Source organism: Ascidiella aspersa, chromosome 2 (assembly GCF_963924565.1).
Source record: "Ascidiella aspersa chromosome 2, kaAscAspe10.2, whole genome shotgun sequence".
NCBI lineage: Eukaryota > Metazoa > Chordata > Ascidiacea > Phlebobranchia > Ascidiidae > Ascidiella > Ascidiella aspersa.
Window position 1 is genome coordinate 13,630,531 of NC_139448.1, and position 24,670 is coordinate 13,655,200.

Genomic DNA, 24,670 nt, shown 5'->3' on the forward strand with positions numbered 1-24,670 from the left:
CTCTCTTAGATGTTATTTTTGTTTAATCTTTATACTTATGCCTATTAACATTGCTTCTTTTAATGTTGCCGGTATTCGTGATGGTACCAAACGTAAATCGATCTTTAATTTTATCAGAGACAAAAAATATCATATTACGTTGCTGCAGGAGACACATTGTTGCCCCGCGGACGAAAAATTATGGCGGATGGAATGGGGCGGAGAAGTCATATGGGCACATGGAACTAAACGTAGTAGAGGTGTGGCTATTTTGTTTTCCAAGCGCCTAACGTATTCAGTAACAGATTTAATCGCTGACCCACTTGGAAGGTTCTTGATTGCCTCGTTGATAGTTGGGGATAGAAAGATTACACTAACTAATATTTATGGCCCAAACTCTGACAGTCCGACATTCTTTGATAGCGTATTCTCAAACCTAATGACGTCAAGCAGCCCTGACCTTATAATAGGTGGTGACTTTAACGTTATACTAAATGAAAAATTAGATAAGAGTACAGGCCCACAGCACGCAAATCGCAACTCACGCTCTACTATAAGAGCGTATATGAACACGCTAGGCTTGCATGACGCGTTTCGTGTCTTGCATCCAACAACCCCAAAATATTCCAGGATTCAAATTAATCCAAAGGTAGCAACGCGTATAGATTTCTTTCTGGTTTCCCAAACACTTATGTGTGATGTTTTGACCACCGACATTGTCCAGGGAATCATGTCAGACCACAAAATAGTGACAATTTCTATTAAATTAGCTCCAAGCCTACACGGAACTGGTTATTGAAAGCTTAACAATAACTTATTAGGAGATAAAAAGTACCTCACTGTAATTCGTAGTACAATTAAAGATTATAACATAACCAATCCAAAAGGTCATGTCAACCCGCATGTTAGGTGGGACGCTCTAAAAGCAGTTGTACGTGGGGTATCAATTAAATATAGCTCTGAGTTTAAAAAACAAATTAAGGCCAAACAATATAACTTAGAAAAAGCCATCGGAGATCTCGAACATGAAATAACGACATCCACTCAACCCCTATTCAACAAAAATGATGAACTAACAAAACGTAAAAACGAACTTGACATGTTAGTTGAAACTAGAACAAAGGGGGCTATTATAAGGAGTAGAGCACAGTGGGCAGAGATGGGAGAAAAAAATTCAAAATATTTCCTCAATCTCGAAAAAAGACACACCGCTAAAAAGGCAATAAATCGCTTAAATGTGGGAGACACAATATGCACAGATCAAACGCAGATAATGGAAGAGCTAACAAGTTATTTTGAACAGCTTTACAAGACCAACAACAATAAATACTCACTGCCGGCAATTAAATCACGGTTAGCTAAATTAAATCTTCCGCAACTAAACACGGAACAGTTTGCCGCAAGCGAACTGCCTATAACTGCACATGAACTACATACAGCGGTCCTTTGTATGCCAAAAAACAAATCCCCGGGGCTGGATGGGTTTCCGGCAGAGTTTTATCAAGCATTTTGGCCTGAGATTAAAGATATATTCCTCGACTCCTGGTCGCATACTGAAAAAACGGGTCGTTTCAGCCCAACGCAATCTCAGGGCGTAGTAACGTTGATTCCTAAACCTAAAAAAGACCATTTGTTTACAAACAACTACAGACCAATCACGCTGCTGAATACCGACTATAAAATCGTATCAAAGGTAATTAACAATCGCATTAAGGCAAACTTACAACATCTTGTAAGTCACGACCAAAACGGCTTTATCACGGGTAGGTTTATAGGAGATAATCTCAGACTTTTATTTGATATTATGGATCTAACTGACTCTTGCGAGATCCCGGGAGCCGTGCTATCCCTAGACATATATAAGGCGTTTGACACTTTAGAGTGGGATTTTATATATGAGGCTATGCAAAGCTTTGGTTTTGGAAACAACATTTTACACTGGCTGCGGTGCTGCTACAACAACCCATCGTGTAAAATCACAAACAATAACTTTCTATCCCGGGTATTCGGAATCGAACGTGGTGTGAGGCAAGGCGACCCACTCTCCCCTACCCTTTTTGTACTGTGCATAGAGTGCCTGGCCTCAGCACTGCGCTGATGAATTTGTTGGTATTAAGCTTTTTAATAATGAGTTTAAAGTATCTCTACTTGCAGATGACACCTTGGTTTTCCTTAAGGGTGATCAGGTAGATTTCGACAGAGTTTTTAATGTTCTCGACGAATACGGCCTAATGTCAGGTTGTAAAATTAACATGAATAAATCACTTGCGTTTTACGTCGGGCCCGGGCGACAGATTAGGACGGAGCGACCTTTTTCAGATAAAGGGTTAGCTTGGCCGGCAGAATCATTTAGGTATTTAGGCATAGAAGTTCCAATCATGTCACGAGATGATCTTTTTAAACTAAATTTCGGTAACTTCTTAAGCAATATAGGTACAATACTTAATGTATGGTCGTCACGAGGGCTCACCCTTTTAGGGCGAATATGTATTGTCAAAAGCCTGGTTATCCCATCACTAATTTATAAAGTCAGCGTCATCCCGATCAACCTTCCAAAAAACTTCCTGCGCAAACTCAAAACAAAACTTTTTCAATTTATTTGGGGCTCTAAATGGGAGAGGATAAAACGAACAAAATTGTGCGCTAGCGTTGCTCAAGGTGGCGCTAACATGATCGATGTGGATGCCTACATCCTCGCGCTAAGTATGAAATGGGTAACAAAACTATTCGATGACAGTTATAAGGCGCCTTGGAAAAAACTGGAAAGAAGTAGTATAAGCAACAATGAAATAGAATGTTGGCTTCGCGGAAGCCAGTCTGCCCTCTCTCAAAAAGCCCGAAAACTGATTCCTTTGCAAACTATCAGAAAAACAATTGCGGACTGCAAACAGTTGATTAGCATAATGTTTACAAATCTAAGGGACGGTAGACCGTTGTGGATTAACGACCAGGTTCAATACCGTAAACAAACCTTTTTTATAAAGACTATGATAAATGCTGGCATATTGGATTACGCGCATCTTATCAACAATACAGATCATTACATGTCTTACGATAACCTCGCCCAATATTACAGCTTGTCCACCAACAATAATGATTATTTAGAACATCTAAAACTAATTTCGGCTTTCCCTGGAAAATGGGACTTGAATGAACCTAGTAACATATCCATGATTGACAACAAGTTGCAGACTTGTACCAAATTTCTCTTAAAACTTGATACAGTTAAAGAAATGTATTCACATATTAAAGATGCTGGCTTGTCCCCCCCAGTCAAACAGCAAATCAAGTGGGAACAGATCTTGCAAGTTTTACCAAACCGAATCCCTTGGGACAAACTTTACCAAATTAACTACGACTGTACCGTGGAAAACAAACTTAGAAGTTTTCAGATAAAATTAAACCTTAGGGCCATCGTCACCAATGACGCCCTGTGCTCATTTGGAATTAAAGACTCAGATAAATGTGTTTTCTGCTGCGATGCATTAGAAACTGTAGCGCACGTGTTTTATTTTTGTACCAAAGTAGTAACTTTCTGGGAAGAAGTAACTGCCTGGATCTCGGCGAAACTTCTTATTGATTTACGCCCTGACCCTGTTCATATGTTGTTTGGTGTTGTGGCGGATCAATCTGAAACCCTTTTGAATTGTTTGTTGTTGTGTGCGCGTTTCGTAATTTACCGCTGTAAGTACGCCGAATCCGTGCCGAATTTCAATATGTTCCTAAATATGGTTAAATCTGTTCAGAAGTCGGAACATCTTATCGCCATTCGGAATTGTAAAATTAACGACTTTCTTTGCAAGTGGCAAGGGCTATTTTAACGCTCACTTCATGTTACTCCGAATCCCCAACTGTATTTTAATGCCTTCCTGCTAGTTCGTCGCTTTCTGACATGTGTTTTATCTCGCCTCTTTTTTTTCTTTCGCACTCGCTTTATTGTGTCGCTATATAATAAAAAACGCCTAAAAAAAAAAAAAAAAAATAAAACTGTTCATCCCATTGATGCCATTAAAAACAAATGTTATTTTGTGTATAGTTTTAAGGGACCGTGAGAAATTTAAAAAGTTGCTGAGGGACCGTTGCGCAATTTTTCTAAAAAAGTTTGAGAACCACTGCCGTAAACCCTTTGCTTAGAACTGCACTAATTTCTGACGGATCGGGTGAGTTCTCTATGTTTCATAAGCTTTCTATGAAAATTATTGTGTAGTAGTTCTGCTGAAAAATCAGGAATTCTGTGACTGTGACGATTGGCATGACAAATGTCGTCAGCAAAATTAAAGTATTTCGATAACTGTCAATCACTAATCAGTCCAAATTCCTTGCTTAAAAAATACGAGATTGGGCGCCCGCGCTGGTCTACAATCCTTTACTTCAACCTTTATTAAACGAGCTGTCAACGTTAAATTGCAAGTAAGGCGTAAATATATGTTGGAATGAATAAATCTAATAATACTTTGACAAACTTTAACTCTCACCCTAATCCAAATATTGTTAGGGCGCTGGTCTAGAATCCTACCACATTTTCGTCCGGGCGTTTATATTGCTAACAATATTTGGGTTAGGGTGAGAGTTAGCGTTTGGGTTTTGGTGGGTCAAGTAATCTTATTATATTTATTCCTACATATTTATGTCTTACTTGCCATTTTAACTACAACAACTCGTTTCGTAAGTGTTGAAACAAATGTGGTAGGGTTCTAGACCAGTGCTGAACTGACTCATATGATCTCTTGATGTGAAATATGGGCGCTCTTTCACTATTGTACGTGAAAAGTTAGCAAAAAAATAATAATAATACCGCATACCACAACGCATATTGTTTGGGTTAGGGTGCGGGTTAGCGTTTGGGTGAGGGTGGGTCAAGTAATATTATGTTTATTATTAATAATAACTTGACCCACCCTCAACCAAACGCTAACCCGCACCCTAAGCCAATCAATATGTGTTGTGGTATGCGGCATTTGAAGAAAATTTTTTATTTATTAATTTTTACGTACAATAGTGAAAGAGCGCTGAAATATGGATAATATACATTAGAAAGTTATCAGTTTACTATAAATCAGTTAACATCCTTAGTGATAATTAAATCTTATTGTTTGGGGATATTTGTCTGGCCTTAACCAGTCCACATTTTATTGGACTTTTCCCTGAAAACACCAAATTTTACCACCAAATTTTGCAATCATGTTTTTGCACACCTGATGTTCTGAATCCCACCACTATTTACCCTTTTTTACAGTTGGAAAATATGGCAGATATCGAGATGACTGGCTGCACCAAACATCAAAGTACACCCAGCTGGTTAATAGATAGAAAATTATCATATTTGATTTTTTGTGGTGCAGGCTGTGTTTGTTTAAAAAAAATAGGTGATGCACTTGTCATATTTTGCACAGTGGGTTATTGCAGCCATCCAATTTATTGCATTTCTGGTTTATAGAAACAAAAGCTGTATTATTGATAACTAAATGCAGATTGTGTCATAATGTCATGTCCAAAACATTTGGCCACTCCTTTTGAATCAAGTATCTGATTTTTTTTTCTTTTTTGTGCAATGGAAAAACCTTTTAAGAGAAGTCGATAACCAACACCTTCTTGATTTTGTAAGCCAGACTGCCCTCACAGAGGTTTAAACAGTACAATAAGTGAATAGATTTTACTGAGGAAATCAATGAAAATAAACTGCAGTGAATGAATCTTGATCACTTAGACCAGTGGTCAGCAAACTGTGGGCCGCAGAGCCATTTTTAGTGGGCTGCGAGTTGCTTTTGAATAGCTTAGTGTTATAATGTAGTTGGCGTAATTGGTCATTCCACTTTATTTTAAAAGGTTTTGTGGTATAGAATTTTTAAATTTGCTCAGTTTGGAAAGGCCAACATGCCAAATATGGTCCCGAGAGTCTGTCAAACATATTTTTCGCCAACTTAAACTGGTGTCAATGAAAAATTTTTTCGCGGATATTTTTCGTTTTATATATAGTATGTTTTACATCATGATATAGCACTGATTTGGACATAAAGGCAATGTATAATATTTTACCCTAAAATCAAACATCCTGAATCTGCCACTGCTTAGTAGTGGTTTTATGTAGTGAGCCTTCAATAGCTCTGAAAAGACTAATTTGGGAGGCGACTAAAAAAGTTTGCCGACCACTGACTTAGACCTTACCTGCATTTATGCATGTGTCAAGAATTACCAAAAATTACAGCATTTTAAGATATCTATTATTACAGATTACTCACTATCTAACCAAAACTTCTCTAGCAACGCAATAATTGATTTTTTTTTTAATGAAGTTTTTATAATTATTTTGAATGACGTAATACCTTAATAATCTTGAGAAATGTCTGTGTTGGATAAAGAACGGCCGGCTATGATTGATGACACTATTCCACTAACTTGTTCCATTACTGGGACAGAGACTGTTCAATCACATACAGTAAGTCTTGCATTATAGTTACTATATCCTTTGAAAAAGTTAAACTAACTGCTATTTTTATCCAGGAGTTCCTTCTCAGAATTCAAAGAGGGCCATTGAGGGAAAACACATGGGAGGTGAGTTTGTTTTGCACTAATAATCTAGGTGCTTTGTTTACATACTTAGCTAAATGGAAAAGTTGTTTATTAAAAGCTAAATAAACAACTTGTTTATTAAAAATATATTTTTGATTGCATAAGTTGGTTTGAGTTATGTTGACTCTCAAAAATATATAAATTTTAACTTCTTTTTTGGTTGATTGCTAATAAAGATGTTCCTAAAATTCAGTGGTTTGCTGATGCTTCAGCTCTTCTTATAAAACTGAAATTTGTATATTTTTTGTTTTCGTTACATTGTTTAAAAAAAAAAATTCAAGAAATTTAAACACATTTTTATTAGATTCGCCGGCGCTACAATGACTTTGTTCAACTGCATGAAACGCTAAAATCAACTGGCATTGAATTACCTCTGCCACCAAAGCGACTATTAGGAAATATGGACCGTGAATTTATTGCTGAAAGGCAACATGGTTTGCAAGTTCTCCTGGACACTATACTCAAGCATCACATCTTAAGCAGTAGCATGGTTGTGAAAAAGTTTCTGGACACTGTTAATTACAATGCTAACCAAACAGGTAAATGTGTGAACCAGAAAGATTGAATCAAAAAGTATTTTAAAATCTATTATAGTACGTCAAATTGAACTATAGATAATACCATTTGGGTTAAATTTAAATTATTTTTTAGATACTTTTTTAGGTTACCATTAATTGTTTAGGGGTTTATTTATGAAATGACAAATATGTCGTGAATTTATGTCTACCTATTACACCCTTGTAATTTAACAGCATATTTATTTGACTGCCAAATAAATATGCGATGACTCTTCAGAGCATCTTTTGAAGATTTGATTTGCCTATAGTTATAAATAAGTTTCAAGCTTGGCATTGCCTCAGTAGTGGTTTATTTGTCTGTCAATTCTGATTAAGCTGTGATATTTAGTCTAATCAGGTATTCTATATTCTTTGAGCAGAGTTGGCATTGCAGTTTGTGTCGATGTTTCTTCGCTCTGAACCTACTTGGGAAGTTGCAGAGGCGCTTCCCGAAGTTGGTTGGCGAATTAGGAAGTGCTTTTTTCTTCTCAAACCAAAAGATCAACCCAAGCAACGATTGTTTCTAACATGGGTAGGAAATAGTTATATTACTGGAATATCAAAATAGTTCAACTGTCAATGTTTGACAACTGCTCATAGTAAGGCCACATGAAACTGTTTGATGATATTGATTTTTAGCGTTTTACATATGCTAATATCATTTGACTATTTGTAGCTTAATAGAGCTGAAATCACAGGCAATTAAATATAGTCTTTTTTCAAGCAGCACATACTTTTTATTTAGCTTTTATTCTTATTTAGATTCAGTATGGACCTGACAGATTAATGTCTGCCAAGGACCAAGCTTCTGTTATGAAACTTCTTCCAAATGTTCAGGTAAATTTTGAAAGGTTATCGTATTGATCATTGATCATTTATAAAAAAAATTGTCACTTTAAAAAAATAATCTAAAATTGTTATTATATTTTTCTAGCATCCTTCTCTTTATCCAATTAGTCATGCACTTGCGAATGAAAATGGAGCACTAACAATAAAAGCTTTTCACAAAGAAGGATCTTTAAGGGATTTATTGTGCAAGGTGTTTAATTTATATATACACAAATAATACATTTTTGTAATGCTTTACTAGTGTTTCTTGTCTTTTAAACAATTAATGCAAGTGTTTTGTTTTTTTAGACTAAAAACTTGAGGTTTCCATTTTTAAAAAAGTATGCAAATCCTAAATCTTGTAATGGCCTATCCATCCCAGAACTAAAGCAGTATGGCAGACAAATCCTGGAGGTAAGAACTTGGGTACATGCCATTAAAACTGTAAAGAAAAATAGGTTTAATATGATATAGTATGAGGTCTTTTTTATTGCAGGCTTTAAAGTTCTTACACGACAAAGGTCTTGCATTCCACCACTTACACTCTGGTAAGTTTGTAGGTTAAACACATTTAGAAAGTACATGTGCATAATTAGTTAATAGTTGCCAATATAATAGGAGATGCTAACTTTATTTACGGGTTTATTTTATCTGGTAAAAAAGAAGTTATATATTGCAGGAAATATCCTTATTGAAAAGGAAGTATGCAAGTTGACAGACATTGAAAATTACCTGGTTGGTTTACCACCATTCTACAAGCCATTCTACAGTCAATTCAGAAAAGTTCATGTAATTAAAGTTATTCTGTTTTTTTTTTTATCTACTAAACATTTTTAACTTTTTAACCTATTGTTATCTAATTGAAACTATCTTTTGGCTTTCTACTTAAAATTTGCTGTGGTTTAGCTCAAGTTGGACGTTAGACATGTTGATTTGCAACATAAGGAATGTTTGATTTTTCCATTCATATATTTCCAACAGAGTTCGGAGTCAATTGACGTGTACAGCTTTGGCCAGTTGTTGTTTGAAATGGTTTACGGCCGGCCGCTCAATCAACCAACCATTGACTTCCTGCCACCACAAAGTCCTGCAGAAATCAGTAAGTTTCTCATTTGTAAGATGTCAATTTGCTCCTCACTTGAAACATTACGCTACTGCTATAAGGCAAAGTTGTTTGCTTTCACATTTACAAAATAAATAAATATACCAAGTAACTGCAATTCAAGTAAAATCGTTTAAAAATATGTTTATATGAACTAAACTAAAAGGATTTTCAAGATTGCATTTGTAATTAAAAAGGAAAAAACAATTAAAAAGCAAAAAAAGCAATTTTTAGCTACAATTCGTTTTTCTAGGGTCTGTCCTCGAATCAATCCTGAGCGTTGAAGCTTGCAAAATGGGTCTTCCAACCCTGGAAGCCCTGCTGAGTCACCCCTTCTTTGCTGATGAAACAGTGACCACCGTGGGCATTAAACCTCAGCTGAAGGTAAAATCCATAGCATTACGAGTGCGACGAACTGTTGCATCGCTTTGTTTACATTTGGCACCGACGTGGTTTGTTTCGCCAAATGTGCCACATACGTGGTGAATTGGTGATGAGCTATAGTAAACAATACCACAGTAAAGGTTAAGGCAACGTATGACAGAATAGCATTAGGTGTTCCGGGACGTGGCTGCTTAATGACGCTTAATTAACTTTCAAATATAAAGATTGTCTAGTTCAAAATATTGATTTTAATTATATCGAACGTTACGAGCTGGTATTCCAGTTTCAAAGGTATCAGTGTTTTAATTGTGCCGTTTGCTATTTTTAAGAATTGGATATTTGCTGTGTTACAATTTAAGATCGCACTATTTATTTTTTTAGATTCCCAGCAAATTGAAAGAAACTTTCCGGCAATACAAAGAGAACCTTGAGCGAAAACTTAAAGAAGAGCAGAAAGTGGTAAAACTACTGTTTGTGCGTTTATAAACTTAAAACCGTATAACTATAATAAAAAAACAGCTCTTCGAATAATTGTACTTAGTTTGCCGAAACGTTGATTAAGAATAACAATTATCAGAAGAGCTGTTTTTTTATTAATATTACTATGCCTGGTAGCGACAGTTTACATGTGTATAAGTAAGTCAATCACTGAAAAGTGTAAGGCACTGAATGTTTTTTTTTGCTGATAAATTTTTGCTACTAGTCTTAATTTGCCGTGTACTTCAGATCGGCCAAGCCCGTCGCCTAAAGAGCGCCAAAGAGCACCACGGGTCGGATAGCGAAAGACGGAGAAGAAAGTTGGAAGCGAGAAAGGTGCGAGTCTCTTGCCAAAGATTGTCTTGTCATTAGGGATGTCCTATATTATCAGATCAAAACCGATACCTAATGCCAAGTTATAGCATTGGTACTTGTCAGATACTGCGCAGTTATTGTCGGTGATTCGATATCAAATTATTTAGTGCATTTCAGTCGTGGTAAGCAGTATAACGCAGCGTTTACCATAAGAAGTTATTTTTTCTAAATAATACGTTATTAACTTAAGGTAAGCAAAATCAAATTTTATCCTTAAAAGTTCTAACCTAAAAAAACATTACTTCAGCACGTTTTGACAATTAGGTTACGTATTTACCCAATAGTGTAAACTATGGTATCGGTTCGGTCTTCCGTATTTTTTATCGAAAATATTAAATATCAGTCTCTAAAAAATATATCGGTCATTCCTACGTAATTGTTAATTGTAATTCTAAAACGACGTTTTGTTTCTAGAAATCTATGAAGAAACTAGAGGTGCTTGATGAGCCTTCGGAAAATACGAGTAAGGCTTTTCTTTTAACACTCATCGTCTTATATTTTTAAAGACGGACTTTCCCACAATATTTTTAACAGTATGCCTTAAAACATTTATAATAAAGTAGAAAATCCCATGTTTCAAAGGCGCCTTATGCAGTGAATGTGGCCTACAAATGCCATTTTCTTCAATTGGATCCGAAAAACGTAATTTAGGTTAATTGATTGCTAGTATCAGTTTGGCTGCACGATTTTTATATTAAGCTGTTGTGCTAATTCGTTGCCTGTACTATACATCCGCTCGCTTTGATGGCAGTTTTCGATTATCCTAATATAGTCCAGAAGCAATGAATTTAAACATTAAATTTAAGCTGTTTGCGACATGGTAAAATGGGGATATCGTTTTAAGGCCTAACATCGTTTTTAGGCTAAGTATCGTTTTTAGGCCAAAATTTTGATAAACATTTAATGTGTTCAGTAGTGTTTTAACCGCAGAATTTAAATACAGTGTAGTTATTTACTTGGGAAACGAAAACGATAGCCTTGTAAATTAAAAAACAAAATAAATGGTAGTTATATTTTTGTCTCTACTTTCAAATGACTTTATAAGCGGTATGTATGCTGTTGTTTATGTATGATATGGACCAGACGCTTATTCCTGTCACGAACTTGTTTTAGGCGCCAATTCACCAACAACCCCGGTGGCACCACCCAGTGGCGGAAGTACACCCGGTAAGAAAAACATTTATTTCAGTTTTTATTATACTTTTGCATTCACAAGTTTACTACTGACACTTGCCTGAAACAATGACACCTAACTTGTTTACTTTGTTACTATTATTTATTTTAAAGTTATGGTATTCTCTGTTCAAAACATATTTTTATAAGAATGACCAAGAAGTTTTACGAGTTATACATTTTACTAAAAAAGAAGATTTTAAAACGTTGTGTAATTTACAGTTTACCCTATTATGTAAAAATCCTATGCTGGGCCTCTTTATTTTTACCACCGGTGCAAAGTTGATTTTACCACTCACATTTCACACTTCACGCCCCAAAACCGCAAGCTTTGTTTCTATAATATTAGTGCGATATAGTAAGTTTTTATTGTGTCAGTTCTGTTATCACACGTTCTCACTTTTAAGACATTTTCACTTGTTTACGGAAGTTAGTCACTGCACATTCGCCATGGCTGCTTACAACTTGTATAAAAATGTGTGAAATCCTGACGATTTTTTTTTCTTCATCAGCATCGACATCGTAGTGTACAGAACAATGCCAGGTTTGTGTTGTTTTCGCTTCGGTGTTGTGTGCATGCCAGTGTAATCTCACAATAACACTGTACACATGATGATGAGTAACCTCACAGTCACCAACACTCCTTTACCGACTGACATTTTACGTTAATAAAAAGCACGGACTTTTTTTTATAATTTGTTCGTATATGTCACTTTGTATATACACAAGCACTTTTGTATGTACATTACTACCGTGATGCACGCGCTTGCTTGTGTATCCTAGTTGTACACAAATTGTGAATGCGACAGTTTATTACCGGCACGTTTTTCGTTTTTTGTGTTATGTTTGCCTGCGGGTTCGCATGATATGCTCCCTATCTATGCGACCCTACCCGCACGAAAAGCATTTTTTTCCTGCTGCATGTACACAGTTGAGTTTTCAGTAAAAAAAAAAATCAGTAAACATGGCATATTACCTCAGTAAAGCTAAAATATTATTATTAATAGTTAAATAACGTAAATCATTTTTTTTTTAATCTAAACTATTTTTATCTATTTTTTTATCCAACAACTCCATAAAGCTTACAAATTGCTTTGTTAGATGATGGATTTTTGTTTCCTTCGTTTCTTATAATCACATTATAAAATTCCACTCGAAATTTTATATTCGGCCCGCGATGGCCAGTCCCTACAGTTCTCCATCCATTTAGGAAATAATTTTTATGAAAAAAAATTTAAAGCAATTGATAACCCCTTCCATAGTCAAAAAACCATCTGTCATAACGATCGCAAACTTAATTTCCTATTTCTTTTCAAAATGTCGCTACAGTTTTCCATCTATTTAGAAAATATTTTTTATTAAAAATAATTTTAAAATAATTGGTGACCCCTTTCATGTTCTAACGCCATCTATGATCTGATATTACGATCGCAAACCCAATTTCCCATTTCTTTCCAAAATTAGTACAAGGCATCCCACCACCTCCCACACCTTTTTCGGCGATCCCTACAGTTCTTCTCCATCCATTTAGAAAATAATTATTAAAACAGTAAAGTTTTTATTGACTCCTTCCATAATCTAGCGCACATCTTTTGAAACGATCGCAAACCTAATTTCCCATTTCTTTTTAAAACTTCCTAGCACAAGGCATCCCACCACCTCCTCTACCTCATTCGGCGATCCCTACAGTTCTCCATCCATTTAGGAAATAATTTTTATCAAAAATAAATTAAAATTGATTGGTGACCCCTTCCATAGTCTAACACCCATCTTTTGAAACAACCGCAAACCTCATTTTCCTACAGTTCTCCATCCATTTATGAAATAATTTTTATCAAAAAAAAGTAATTAGTGACCCCTTCCATAGTCTAACACCCATCTGTCATAAACGATCGCAAACCTAATTTTCCACCTACACCCCTTTCGGCGATCCCGACAGTTATCCATGCATTTAGGAAATAATTTTTATAAAAAAAGAATTCAAAGTAATTGGTAACCCTTCCATAGTCTAACGCCCATCTGTCATAAAAACGCAAACTTGATTTCCATATCTTTCTAAAAGTCCCTACAGTCAATTTTTATCAAAAAAAGAGCTATTGGTAAACCCTTCCATATATAGTCTGACACCCATCTGTCATAACGATCGCAAACCTAATTTCCCATTGCTTTCCAAAATTCGTAGCACAAGGCATCCCACCACCTCCACCTCTTTCGGCGATCCCTGCTCCTCCAACTTCCATCGCCATCTCTCCTGCTCCCGCTTCTCCTCCGGCTGAAACAGGAGGAGGCGGAGGGGCGGGCCGAGGAGCTCTTCTTAACTCAATCCAGGGATTTAAGAAAGGAGGCTTGAAGCGGCAGGAAACCGACGACAAGTCGGGACCTCGCGTGTGATTTCGTTTCAGATTCAGATTGCCTAAGAAATGAATATGCACGATGTCGGCAATGATCGAACTGCCGTAAAAAGCCGTTTTTGTATCGTCTTGTTTTTTTTAATTATGCGCCTGATTGGTGTAAGTGAAACGGCAAGGTGTTCCCCAAATCGTCATTATGTCGCTTCTGTAATTGTCCTTGCGTAGCTGCGATCACGCTTTGTTATGTTTTTTTCTTAACGTGAAACAGCTTTCAAGCGATTCATATACTTAATGACTTTCTATTATATTTATTTGGGCGTTCCGCTCGAAATCTTCATGGATTATAAAAAATCGCACGTGAAGAGCGACCTTTTGAACCAGTTTTCCTCAAACTGCCACGCATATTCTGTGTTCCGTTCCGTTCAAATGTACACCGTGTTGTGTAAGATATTAGTCCAACAACCGGAGGAATTTCACAAAAAATAGGTTATTTACAGCATTCTATCAATTTATCATATATCACAGGGACGACTCCCAAATTCATGTCACTTCACTTATATGTAAATCTGTGATTTTGTGTTGTTAATTTAACGATGTTTGATTTTGCGCAACGTATATTACGTTGGGCTTATTTAAAATCAGAATACCCGAAAATTAGCCGCTAGCAATTGCTAAAATCACCGCCTATATTATGTTCCACTGTCATCAGTCGCATTTATTTTCGAAATGGCCTAAATTGGCAATTTATGTACCAACTTATGTAACGTTTACTTTTAGTGTATGATTGCTGTATTTCGTTCTTCGTTGTGCAATATATTCTGATGATTTGTTGCCAGTTTTTAGCATATTTCTTTGTGATTTCAAATACATATGATTTTCCACAACTGGGGCGTTTTTAACTCGTATGTTTTTTGCAGTGGCATGCAGACATGAGCTGTAGTACCGAGTGGCAAACTTATATAATTAAAATACTAAATGAGTATTTTTTGCGGTATGCCCATAATAGCATGACCATTGGGGATCTTTTAGAAAAATAAATACAGATTTGTTTAATAGCGCATTCCGTGTATTGACGCCTTTTCTCATTTTGTGGCCATATATGCCGAGAAAATGGCCCATATTTAAATTAGGGTTTTGTCAACAAAGAGTAAACAAAAATATTCTTTGTGGGAACAATCATTTCATGCTGCCCAAACTTCACAAAAACACGCCTTTTAACAAACATTGGTAAATTTAAAACTAAATTTCTAGCGTTTTCGCAAAACGTTTTAACATTTTTAGCGTAATTTCCATGACTACCATCTCACAAATCCGCGCTAAATTGCAATATCACTGCCAATTTTTCCCTTCGGCTGCATATCCGTGAACAGCAGTGTTACCTTATGACGTGGCCAAAACAGAGTGATTTACACTTTGTCCATGCTGTTTTCCCCCTTCAATTTTTGGACAACGACCGGACACCTTAATTTATTTTAGCAAGACAAGGTTGACCTTTTAAATATAGCGCTATTAACAGTTTTTCGGTTATACTTTGCTTTTAAACTATTTTTGTGCACTTTTGCTAGGCGTAAGGTTTTTATGAAAATGACACTCTTTTTCGGTATGCTTGAGTAACTCCTCCATAGGAACTACTAATTAATGTAATTGTTACTTGTCAGCTGTATACCGGTTTTATTGTGCCGGCTACAGGTGTTGTGGTTTGCTATGCGAAGTAGACTACAGTTTTAATATAATATGCTTATTTTATGGAGAATAGCCTGTTGCATAGTTGACGCTAGTCTAGAATCCTACCACAACGAACATTGATTAAGATAGGGTGCGCTGACCAGAAGCTACACAGCACAAAAGCCATCACAAAGAAATACAAAGGCCAAAATAAACATATCTACGACAAAAATTAAAAAAAAAAATACACCACAATATTAAGAATTGCCTATACATTATAAATTTAATAAAAAATTATAAAAATTAAAAAAAATATTAATATTCATAATTAATATTTGCAATAAAATAAGGAAAAAAAGCTTGATCCATTATTTTACCAAACAAATTCGGGTTGCACAAGAAAATACCTTTCCAGTGATATAAAACTTGCTATAAGTTGCGGGTTAGTGCTTGTGTTTGGGTAAGTTAGGCAATTCATTGTTAAATAATAAATATAAAACTATTGACACACCCAAACACTAACAGACACCCTTATCCAAATATTAGGCGTTGTTGTAATAATTGTTTGAAAGCTGTGGTATAGGATTCTAGAACAGAGTGCCGCATACGTTATTGTGGTTTATAACTTTATTTTATGAAAGTTAACCTGTTTACATAATTAAAGGGTGCGGTTATATATTCTTGATGTAAAGTAAAAATGTTGTTTCGAATATCAATTTCAGGAGAGTTTAATTTAGTTATCTAACCAGTTTGTTGAAAAATACCACTTCTTTATAAATTAGATTTCTGCCAATTTAGATACGACAGTTATACTTATATCACAGTGCAAAGTATGGAAGTAAACAAGTTTTTACAACAGGCCCAACTGCACCCCTAAAATTTAAATATGCACCTTGATTTTCTCATGCTAAACAAACAGGGTGCACCTTTGACTCATGAGTGTTTCAGTATTTTGATGCACCCAGTTACCCTGAGCTGTTCTGCTACGGACTGGTAAGATCTCGTCAAGGTCTGCCAATTTTTCTAGCTTGGTTCATATATAACACAACATATTAGAAAGCTAAAATGTTGTTACATATATTATAAATTGTTACCACATTAGCTTGTTATAAAGGCATGGCAGTGCTGACTTTATTTGATACATGTAGCAAAATAGGTTTTATTTAGTAAAAAAATTAGTATGGGTTCTGGGGCCTTCGTTGCAGCATCATTGGTGGCTTTGATGGCTGTCGGGTCAGTATTTTTTGGTGAAAACCTGTGCTGTTTAATGGGTACTCTCAGTCTGAACAATATTTTTTATGAGGACAATTCAATAGAGAAGCAAGTTGCACATGCTTGGAAGAAGGCTATTCAATCTCCTAAGATTCAATTTAAGCGCATAGCAGTTGGGTAAGTTTCTGGTAATATATAACAAATGAAACCAGGAAGAGAATCTAGAAATTATAATTTATTTTGTGTTGCAGACTCAATGGTGATGTAGATTTGATAGTCCAAGGTTCGGAGCTATTGATGACGTTGGATCCAAAGTCAAACTCGTCTTCGGAAGAGAGTATTGATCACAGCAGTCTTGGAAGCATCAAAGATCTCCGACAAACATTTAAGTACTTCCTTTCCAAGGGGGCTGGAGGAGAACGTTTCATGGATAACTTAAATGATTTTAGAGATGTCCTTAAAGCTGCAAAATCAATCAAATCTGTTGAGGTATTTTTTTGTCTATACTATTAATTAAAGTATGGGATATGTAACTTGATATGAATCCTTGTGAAGATTCACTCTTAAAATAATTTATATTTTTATAGTGGTAACAAGTAGTAGACTCTGAAATGGTTTATAAATGTATTTAAATGACTATAAATACACTTTGAACATCACCTTGTTTTGTTTAGATGGGTAGCAGATCTCAAAATATATGTATCACTTAATATTTTTTCGATTGGCATTTAAAAAAACAATATTTTTAACATTTTAAAGCACATTGTTACAACTTAGGCATTTTATATTTGTTTGTAATTGCTCTTTATATTTGTTATGTTTGCAGACAATTATGTAACAGTTTTGCTTTCATATTTCTCTTGTAAAGTACTATGTTGGTGGAAATGCAGCTCTTATGGCCAATTCCCTAACCACTATGATGGGAACTTTGGGAAATGTTACATTGGGTGCCCCTGTTGGACCCAAGCTTAAACCCCTGTTGCACCAAAAGCTACATGTCGCCAAAGACCTTCAAGTGGATGAAGATGAGTATCACATGATTCTTGAATACCAAAAAGGAGAGAGGTATGTTGCAGTAAAGATATTTTTACTGTGTTTTATGTACACAATATATTAACAGGGTTTGCGAAAAAAAAATATTTTTGTTTAAATATCAAGGAAACGATTGACATTATTGCATGTTAGCAACGTTGTTTTTTAGTAACTAAATAGAACTATATATTTTTTAAATTGTTTTATACTATTAGGACAGAAGCCAGTGTTGCTTGCAGATTTTTTTGCTTAGTCTGCTTTGTTTTTAGGTGGGCTGGGGTTGAAGCTCCCATTGCGTCAAGGTTTATTTTTTCGCATGATAAGAGCAACTCAGAAATGAAAGCCTTTGAATTGTTTTTGAAAAGTCTTAAGGATTTTAAACCAGATCTTTTAGTCATATCAGGTAAATTTGTTTTGACTTGTGTTGTCTATACCTACAAAAATTGTTACAAGTTTGTTTTGTTTCTTAACATTATTTGTTGTTCTCAGGGTTTCATTTACTGGAAAGCAATTCAGTGACATTTTGGGAAAAACGGATCCTACAAATAGCGGACTTATTAAAAGAAATACCCAAATCTCTTCCTATCCACGTTGAACTAGCATCAATGAGCAGTGACAAATGCATGGGTGAAATTATAAAGCAAGTAAGATAATTCTTTGTTGTCATTAAATAAACAAAAGTAAAAGTAAATTTAAATTAGAGGGTTAAATATTGCCTTGCAGACACAAAATAGTCTCTACTTGAAATAATTTCTTCTGTACCAGAACAAAATTATTTTCAGTATATGCTACCTATGGCTGGTAGCAACAGCATATTTAGGAAATAGTCTCCTGTGAATTTTCAAATGACTTGCAGTTTCCATTTCATTATCATCGCATTTAATTTCGTTGCATGAAAACCATATGCTTTGATCGCCGTATTTATTTCTACGTAATTGCTTACAGTTCCTGGTTTAGAAAGTAGCTTTGTTTTGCACTGATAGTTTCGTTGCTGTTCGTTTAAACCAGGGGTTCCCAACCTGTGGTACGCGTACCACTAGTGGTACGCGAAGGTTTTTCAGGTGGTACGCGAGTAGCTTTTGTTTTTTTTTGACAAAAAGCTGGTTTCACAACTTTAGATTTTGTTGGTTTGTTTATAAAAAAAATTCCTGAAGCCTATTCCTATTATTATGTAACTATTCCTGTTGTTTCGTATCGTTACGATCTTTAAAGTACAGGCCGTTTCAATTTTCAACAAGGAGCACAGTTGCTTTGAAATGCCGTCCAACGCTGTGGGACAATGGGCGTTAATTATGTCAAATGATTGCTCTTGATCAGGGATGGGCAATACCTAAAATGTTGTGGCGGGCCTGGTCAAAAATAGGATCTCAAATACGGGCTATATGACGTCATATTGACACTATAAAACAAATAAGCTAACGAACTTGTTATAACGTGTAGTTCTGCTAAAATTTGCAATTCAAGCCTAATTTGAAGAAGACGTCGCGCGAAGCGCGAAATAATTGCACCTATGTTTGTTTTAAAATGCCAACTTTAATTTAGATTTAGTGGGGGCATGACGCATTGAGCACAGATAAAAAATGTAGCCTACATATCTTTTTGACATATTGGCATCTATCAAGGTGTAGGGCGCGTTGACCCAAAAGTTAAGATTAAAATACATAAAAAAATTTCACTAAAAATTACCATGTTTTTTTTGCCTTTTGAGGCTTTAAGTTACCGATGTGATACCCGGTACAACGGCCATATTAGAAAGACGGCATAACTCGGGAGAAACACACAACATTCATTAACTTAATTAGGTTGACAAAATGTGAATCGGTATGTTTAAAGTTTAGAAAAGGGCTGGCGGCTGGTGTTTAGTTCATATTTTAAAGACGGAATACATTCGAGGATAAGTTTGTTAAACTTTTGTTGGAGAGAACACTATAATGCATAGGCCGCTTTTGACTGTAAAAATGCCAAAAAACGCGTGGCACTGACGAGAAAGACAGAAGAGATTCGCTCGAAGCGCGATAATAATTTCCATTTTAGTATTTAAAACGGGCCAAAAATGTTTTGCGTGGTCAAAACTAGATCCATCTCTGGAAAGAGTGTTTAAGATACAACCAAACATGTATAATTCGCCCTTGTTTTGCTTATATGCACTTTAGGAAAAATAAGCCGCGGCCCGGATTAAATCGCTCGGCATGCCGCCAAGCGGGGTGTATGTTTGCTCTTGATAGATGTCATCTACTGTTTTATAGCTTCAGCTACGTATAGCGTTGAATAATACTAGTAAGCTAAAAATAGATCGGAACAAAATGTTCAAAATAGTTGTTCTGCAAGAAGTGGGACGCGTGGCAGTACAAAGCATCTAAGTGGTACGAGATCGTTAAAAGGTTGGGAACCCCTGGTTTAAACATACCGGAATGGTACAGGGCACATACTGTGTTACACTTGTTTCATCACGCAAATCTAACATCATGCACTGCCGCTTAAATTAATACGCTTAATGCTGAGCCCATTTCTCTCCTATTAATTAAGGAAATGAGATCGAACGCGATATTAAACAAACCAGATATGTTTTTAGCGTCATCCATAACTGATTAAACTTCGCAATTAAATCAATCAGCGGAACTGTCCAATTAGCTATTTAGTGCGTAATCACGCTTCATTATCTTTAGTTAAAAGCTTTTCCTACATATTTTCTAGCCGCGTTTTGTGCGTGTATATAGAAAGCTTGTTTATTCGTTAGGGTCGTAATTTCAGGTTTGGTGACTGCACAGTATTAGCTCGTACATTTTGATCAATCCTTGATTCATTGGGAGTTAAATGGTACACTTTCGTTGCTGTGTAAGCCTGTGCATCTAATAAGGATTATAAGAACTGTTTTACATAGCGGCTATGTTATATTTTTGTTTAATAGCCTGTTCAGGTGATGTCACATCAACTTGTTTGCGGTATTACTGGCGCACAAGAAAATCCACAATTGCAACGACTTGATTGGCATTCACTTCACGTTCAGTCCTATTACAATGCGCAAATAGGTCGAATATGAAAAAATCATTAAAATGAGCAGTGACCAACCAGTTAGGAGACCAAGAGCCACATTTCTTACTTGGTTAACCACAAAGAGCCACACTTCCAATGTGAAAATAAATGAATATCACCGCGTTTCTTTCTTGCCTACACTCAAACATTTTCTCAGCTAGATTTATTATATTGGTTGTACATAATAATGTGTAGGCTACATTTAAGAGAACTTTTATTTACACTACAGGCTTTTCAAGTAAATTTCAAAGTTACTAAGATATGTTTACTTGACTCTACAAAAACTAACACGATCTAAAAATTGGTGGATTCCGTATCCTTTTTTAAGGCATCGTAAAAACGGAAGACCTAGTATGAATATGTTAGTTTGTAGTGAATTTAGTCAATTGACCTACTAACTAAAGTTTTCAGTTTGAATTGTTGTTCAGCAATGAACTAAACTTCACTTGAACTCATACGTGTGATTTTCTAAAGGAAGTGACTTGAATACCGCATAAGCATTTTTGGCAATAATTTAGTTCAATAAGACGAAACAAGAAAAATGTAAAAAAATAAATTGTTTGATACAATATTTTTCATAGAGAAATTTTACAGTCTCAATTTTTGACGGATTTGAATCGTACCTGCGCGAGCCATTTTTTTAATGGACTCATACTTTGGTAACCACTGCCTAAGGTGTTAGAAAATAAGACACACGACGTATTTATGCTGGCTATAGATTTCTCATAACGGGCTAAGACGTATTGAAAAGTTTGACGCGCACTACTCACTTTAAAGTACTATTCAACATAACTGTTAGCTTAGCATTGGGAAGTACCGAGGCATAAAAATTACGTCACAACAGGCTAAATCGACGCTTTTACGTGAAATCGCAAGTGTTGCGAAAAATTACAGGTTGTTGTCCGTTATTACATTGCTTGAAAACCGGTTTGCCTCGACACGCCTTTTTCACGAAAAATTAGCCGTTCTTTCGTGTAAAGTAAATCTAATATTCAGTTAAGTATAGAAATTGCATTCGATTGCGCTATTATAACATCAATAAGTCTTAAGATATTTCCGACATGCTTGAAAAAATACCATATTTGTCTAATGAAAAGACGCCATTGCTGTATAGCCATAACCTATATAACGCGATGATTGCAGTAAAAAAAAAAAAAATTGCTCAAACAACCATTTTTCAAGAGATTAGCTCCACTTGACACTACATGGCTACCCTGTATAATTTATCAAAATTTCAAAAGATTGCGTTAAAATAATTATGGCTTCGTGAGATGGACAGTCCTGCTGCTTTTTCGGGAAACGTCCTATCATTCGCTGTGCGGTGCGTGTGAAAAAAAACAACTTTTGACTGAAGTAATTTATTAAGGCTTTTAAACGAAACTTGATTTGTGCATAGCATTTGAGGATTGAGATGTAGTGCAGGCCTTCACCACCCTATAGATTTCTGTATTTGTTTAAAACGATATGCTTTCCACCGCTTTAAATCGTTTCGTACTAATTACCTAAATACAATTTATATCGTAAAGTAAAGTGTTTCGCACTTGCAGATCCTACCTCTCGTCGACTCGATCGGCCTCAACGAGCAGGAGCTCTGGATGATTTGCAAGATCGGGGGCGGGCCCCATTGCGCGAAGGGGAGTCTTCCCGGTCCCCCCGCTGTCGCCGTGGCCAGTGACGTCATACACTGGATGATCGACTCCCTCGCTTCGGCGCCTGGCTCGCGTCTGACTCGTGTCCATTTCCACACGCTGACTTACCACGTCGCGGCCACGGTCGAGTCGTCGCCCTGGGACAACCAACTCGCCGCCGTCGTGGCCGGTACTCGGATCGCCGCTACTCAGGCCTGCGACGACTCGGTCCTAGTGCCCAGCAAAGTCGAGTTGAGGCTTTCGGGCGAGTTCGCCCTTTCCGCCGACCCGAGTCAGCCTGAGTTGACGCGCGTTCGCGAGTTGGACCCGCAGGATCCGTTCGTGTCCTGGCGACGCTCCGCGTACGAGTTCAACTTTAGCCCGGTACTCGTTTGCCGGCGCCCGGTCAAGACCGTAGGCCTGGGAGACGCTATTTCAGCCACAGGCCTCTTTTACTCCGAGTTCAATGGGAGGTAGCGGCCTTTTAAGTCTGGTAGAAAGGTGGGGGTCGTGTTTCACATCTCACTAAAACGTAGACTATTCGAAGTTTGTAATTGTCTGATTCGACATAAATAATGCTGGTCAGTTTTTGTCTTTGTCTATTTTTAGCGTAACCCACGTGTCGCTTAACATCGTATTTTACGAAACCCAATTTTTGATTTGTCCTGGAGTTTTTTCAACCAATTTTTTTTCAAATGCAGAATTGACTTGGCGAGTCTTTTTTAGACATTTGCTTGCAAGTTGATGTAGTGTTCTATGGTAACGGTACTTACACAAGAGAAGAAAATGCATTTGAATTTAATATAACGTGTGTTTTTGATACATCCTATATTCGGGTATTTCTTCCCATTGGCACTTTACAGTTCACACAATTTGGTTATTAACACTTGGAAAGTGATTTGAAGTGTGCGTTTGATATATACAAAGTTTGATAACGCCGCGCGTGAAATAGTAACAATGTGTAACCTAAAAATTGTTTGTGATATTTGACGATATTGTTAAGATAATAAGTTTATTTAAAGATACGTTAAGTTTATTGCTATTTTCTGCACTTTTGTCTACTGACCGATGTTATTTTGTTAATTGATATCACCAATTTATACACAAAAATTTGAGCAGTTGATCCGTCCATCGGTTTTGCAGGGCTATCGTCGAAAGCTATTTTAATTGAAAACAGGGCTAGACATTCTTCACTGGAAATCGCCTCAACGTTCCTGTGTATCATTTGTTTAAAAGATCAGAGATTATTTATTTTAATACGCAATCCGACACAAGCTATTTTATAATGTGCATTCGATATTTTTATACACATGTTTGGTTTTATTTTAATGTTATATTTTCTGTGCTGTGACAAAAAACAATTACCGTATTCTACACAAATATTGAACCTCACATCCACATCACTGCCGGCTGGATATTTTGATCCCTAAGTTGCTTGCATGAAATCCTTAATCGATTTATTTCTGTTATCCACATTTCCGTTGTAAGAGTTTTGTGCACCACCTTATGTATCCCGTGATTCTTGGTCAAAATACAGGTTATCAAGGGCTGGATTACATTTGTACACACGTCTGTACATGTGCAGGCTACCTTATTGTAGTATTCTACACAAGTTATTTCCGCAATTAAAACATTTTGCCTAATACTCGCCCGTTCACTTGATGTGACTAACTGGTGAACTCAATGGTTACTTGAATTAACGCAGTACTAATTTGTTTTTCAGTATCAATTAATCTGATTTTACCTCTCGGTGTTTGCACACATACAACATGTTGAAAATCTTCCCTAAAAATATTTATTTCTTGTGGTTTTAACTGGCTTTTCGTTTATATTCGCAAACTGTCACTTTGGGGTCGTTTAATACTTTAGCCGTGCAATTCGATTGTCACATTTTTTACGTCGCAGCTACCACTCACTACTACCGTGTGCAGTGTTGTAAACAAGTCTTTTTTCAAATAACCATCGCACACCTCACTCAGTCGTAAGTTGGAAACGCATTTAGCCTCTTGTCAGTATTTCAAGAAAATGCAAACATATTATTGATAGTCCCAGGCAAACTCTTTGTGCCGATGACTCGAGTCAACTTGCTCAACATGGTTAAAATAAACAAAAATATATTTTACAATTATCAGCAACTTTGTTTTTAGTGTTACAACACTGCCTATACGTCACCTTCAATAGGGCATTTTGCAGAAAACTTGTGTTGCAGACTATTTGTGCTCGAATTGTTCAATATCATTTTCTTCAAATTCTTTTCGCGGTTTGTTCGCTTGCGTTTATTGGCACTTTCCATGATTAAAATTG

The 24,670-nt window shown here is 36.2% G+C and overlaps 2 protein-coding genes across 3 annotated transcripts; both read left to right on the forward strand.

The window, feature by feature from the left end:
- The first annotated feature begins 5,861 nt into the window (after positions 1-5,861).
- Positions 5,862-14,674, forward strand: LOC146163823 (PX domain-containing protein kinase-like protein). Of its 2 annotated transcripts, none has more exons than XM_083382218.1 (16): positions 5,862-6,415; positions 6,481-6,531; positions 6,854-7,088; positions 7,487-7,638; positions 7,869-7,943; positions 8,041-8,145; positions 8,244-8,348; positions 8,431-8,482; positions 8,614-8,723; positions 8,916-9,033; positions 9,290-9,420; positions 9,802-9,879; positions 10,147-10,233; positions 10,687-10,735; positions 11,386-11,439; positions 13,628-14,674. In XM_083382218.1, exons 1-16 carry the CDS (start codon positions 6,320-6,322, stop codon positions 13,834-13,836), a joined length of 1,707 nt encoding a protein of 568 aa, XP_083238344.1. In that variant the 5' UTR covers positions 5,862-6,319; the 3' UTR covers positions 13,837-14,674. The 2 variants fall into 2 exon arrangements, with proteins under 2 accessions (XP_083238344.1, XP_083238345.1); XM_083382219.1 differs by lacking the exon at positions 13,628-14,674 and adding an exon at positions 11,958-12,260.
- Positions 14,675-16,623: 1,949 nt separating this feature from the next.
- Positions 16,624-24,670, forward strand: LOC146163824 (ADP-dependent glucokinase-like). The gene is made up of 6 exons (XM_083381723.1): positions 16,624-16,850; positions 16,925-17,162; positions 17,542-17,738; positions 17,975-18,108; positions 18,195-18,349; positions 22,286-24,670. Exons 1-6 carry the CDS (start codon positions 16,642-16,644, stop codon positions 22,841-22,843), a joined length of 1,491 nt encoding a protein of 496 aa, XP_083237849.1. The 5' UTR covers positions 16,624-16,641; the 3' UTR covers positions 22,844-24,670.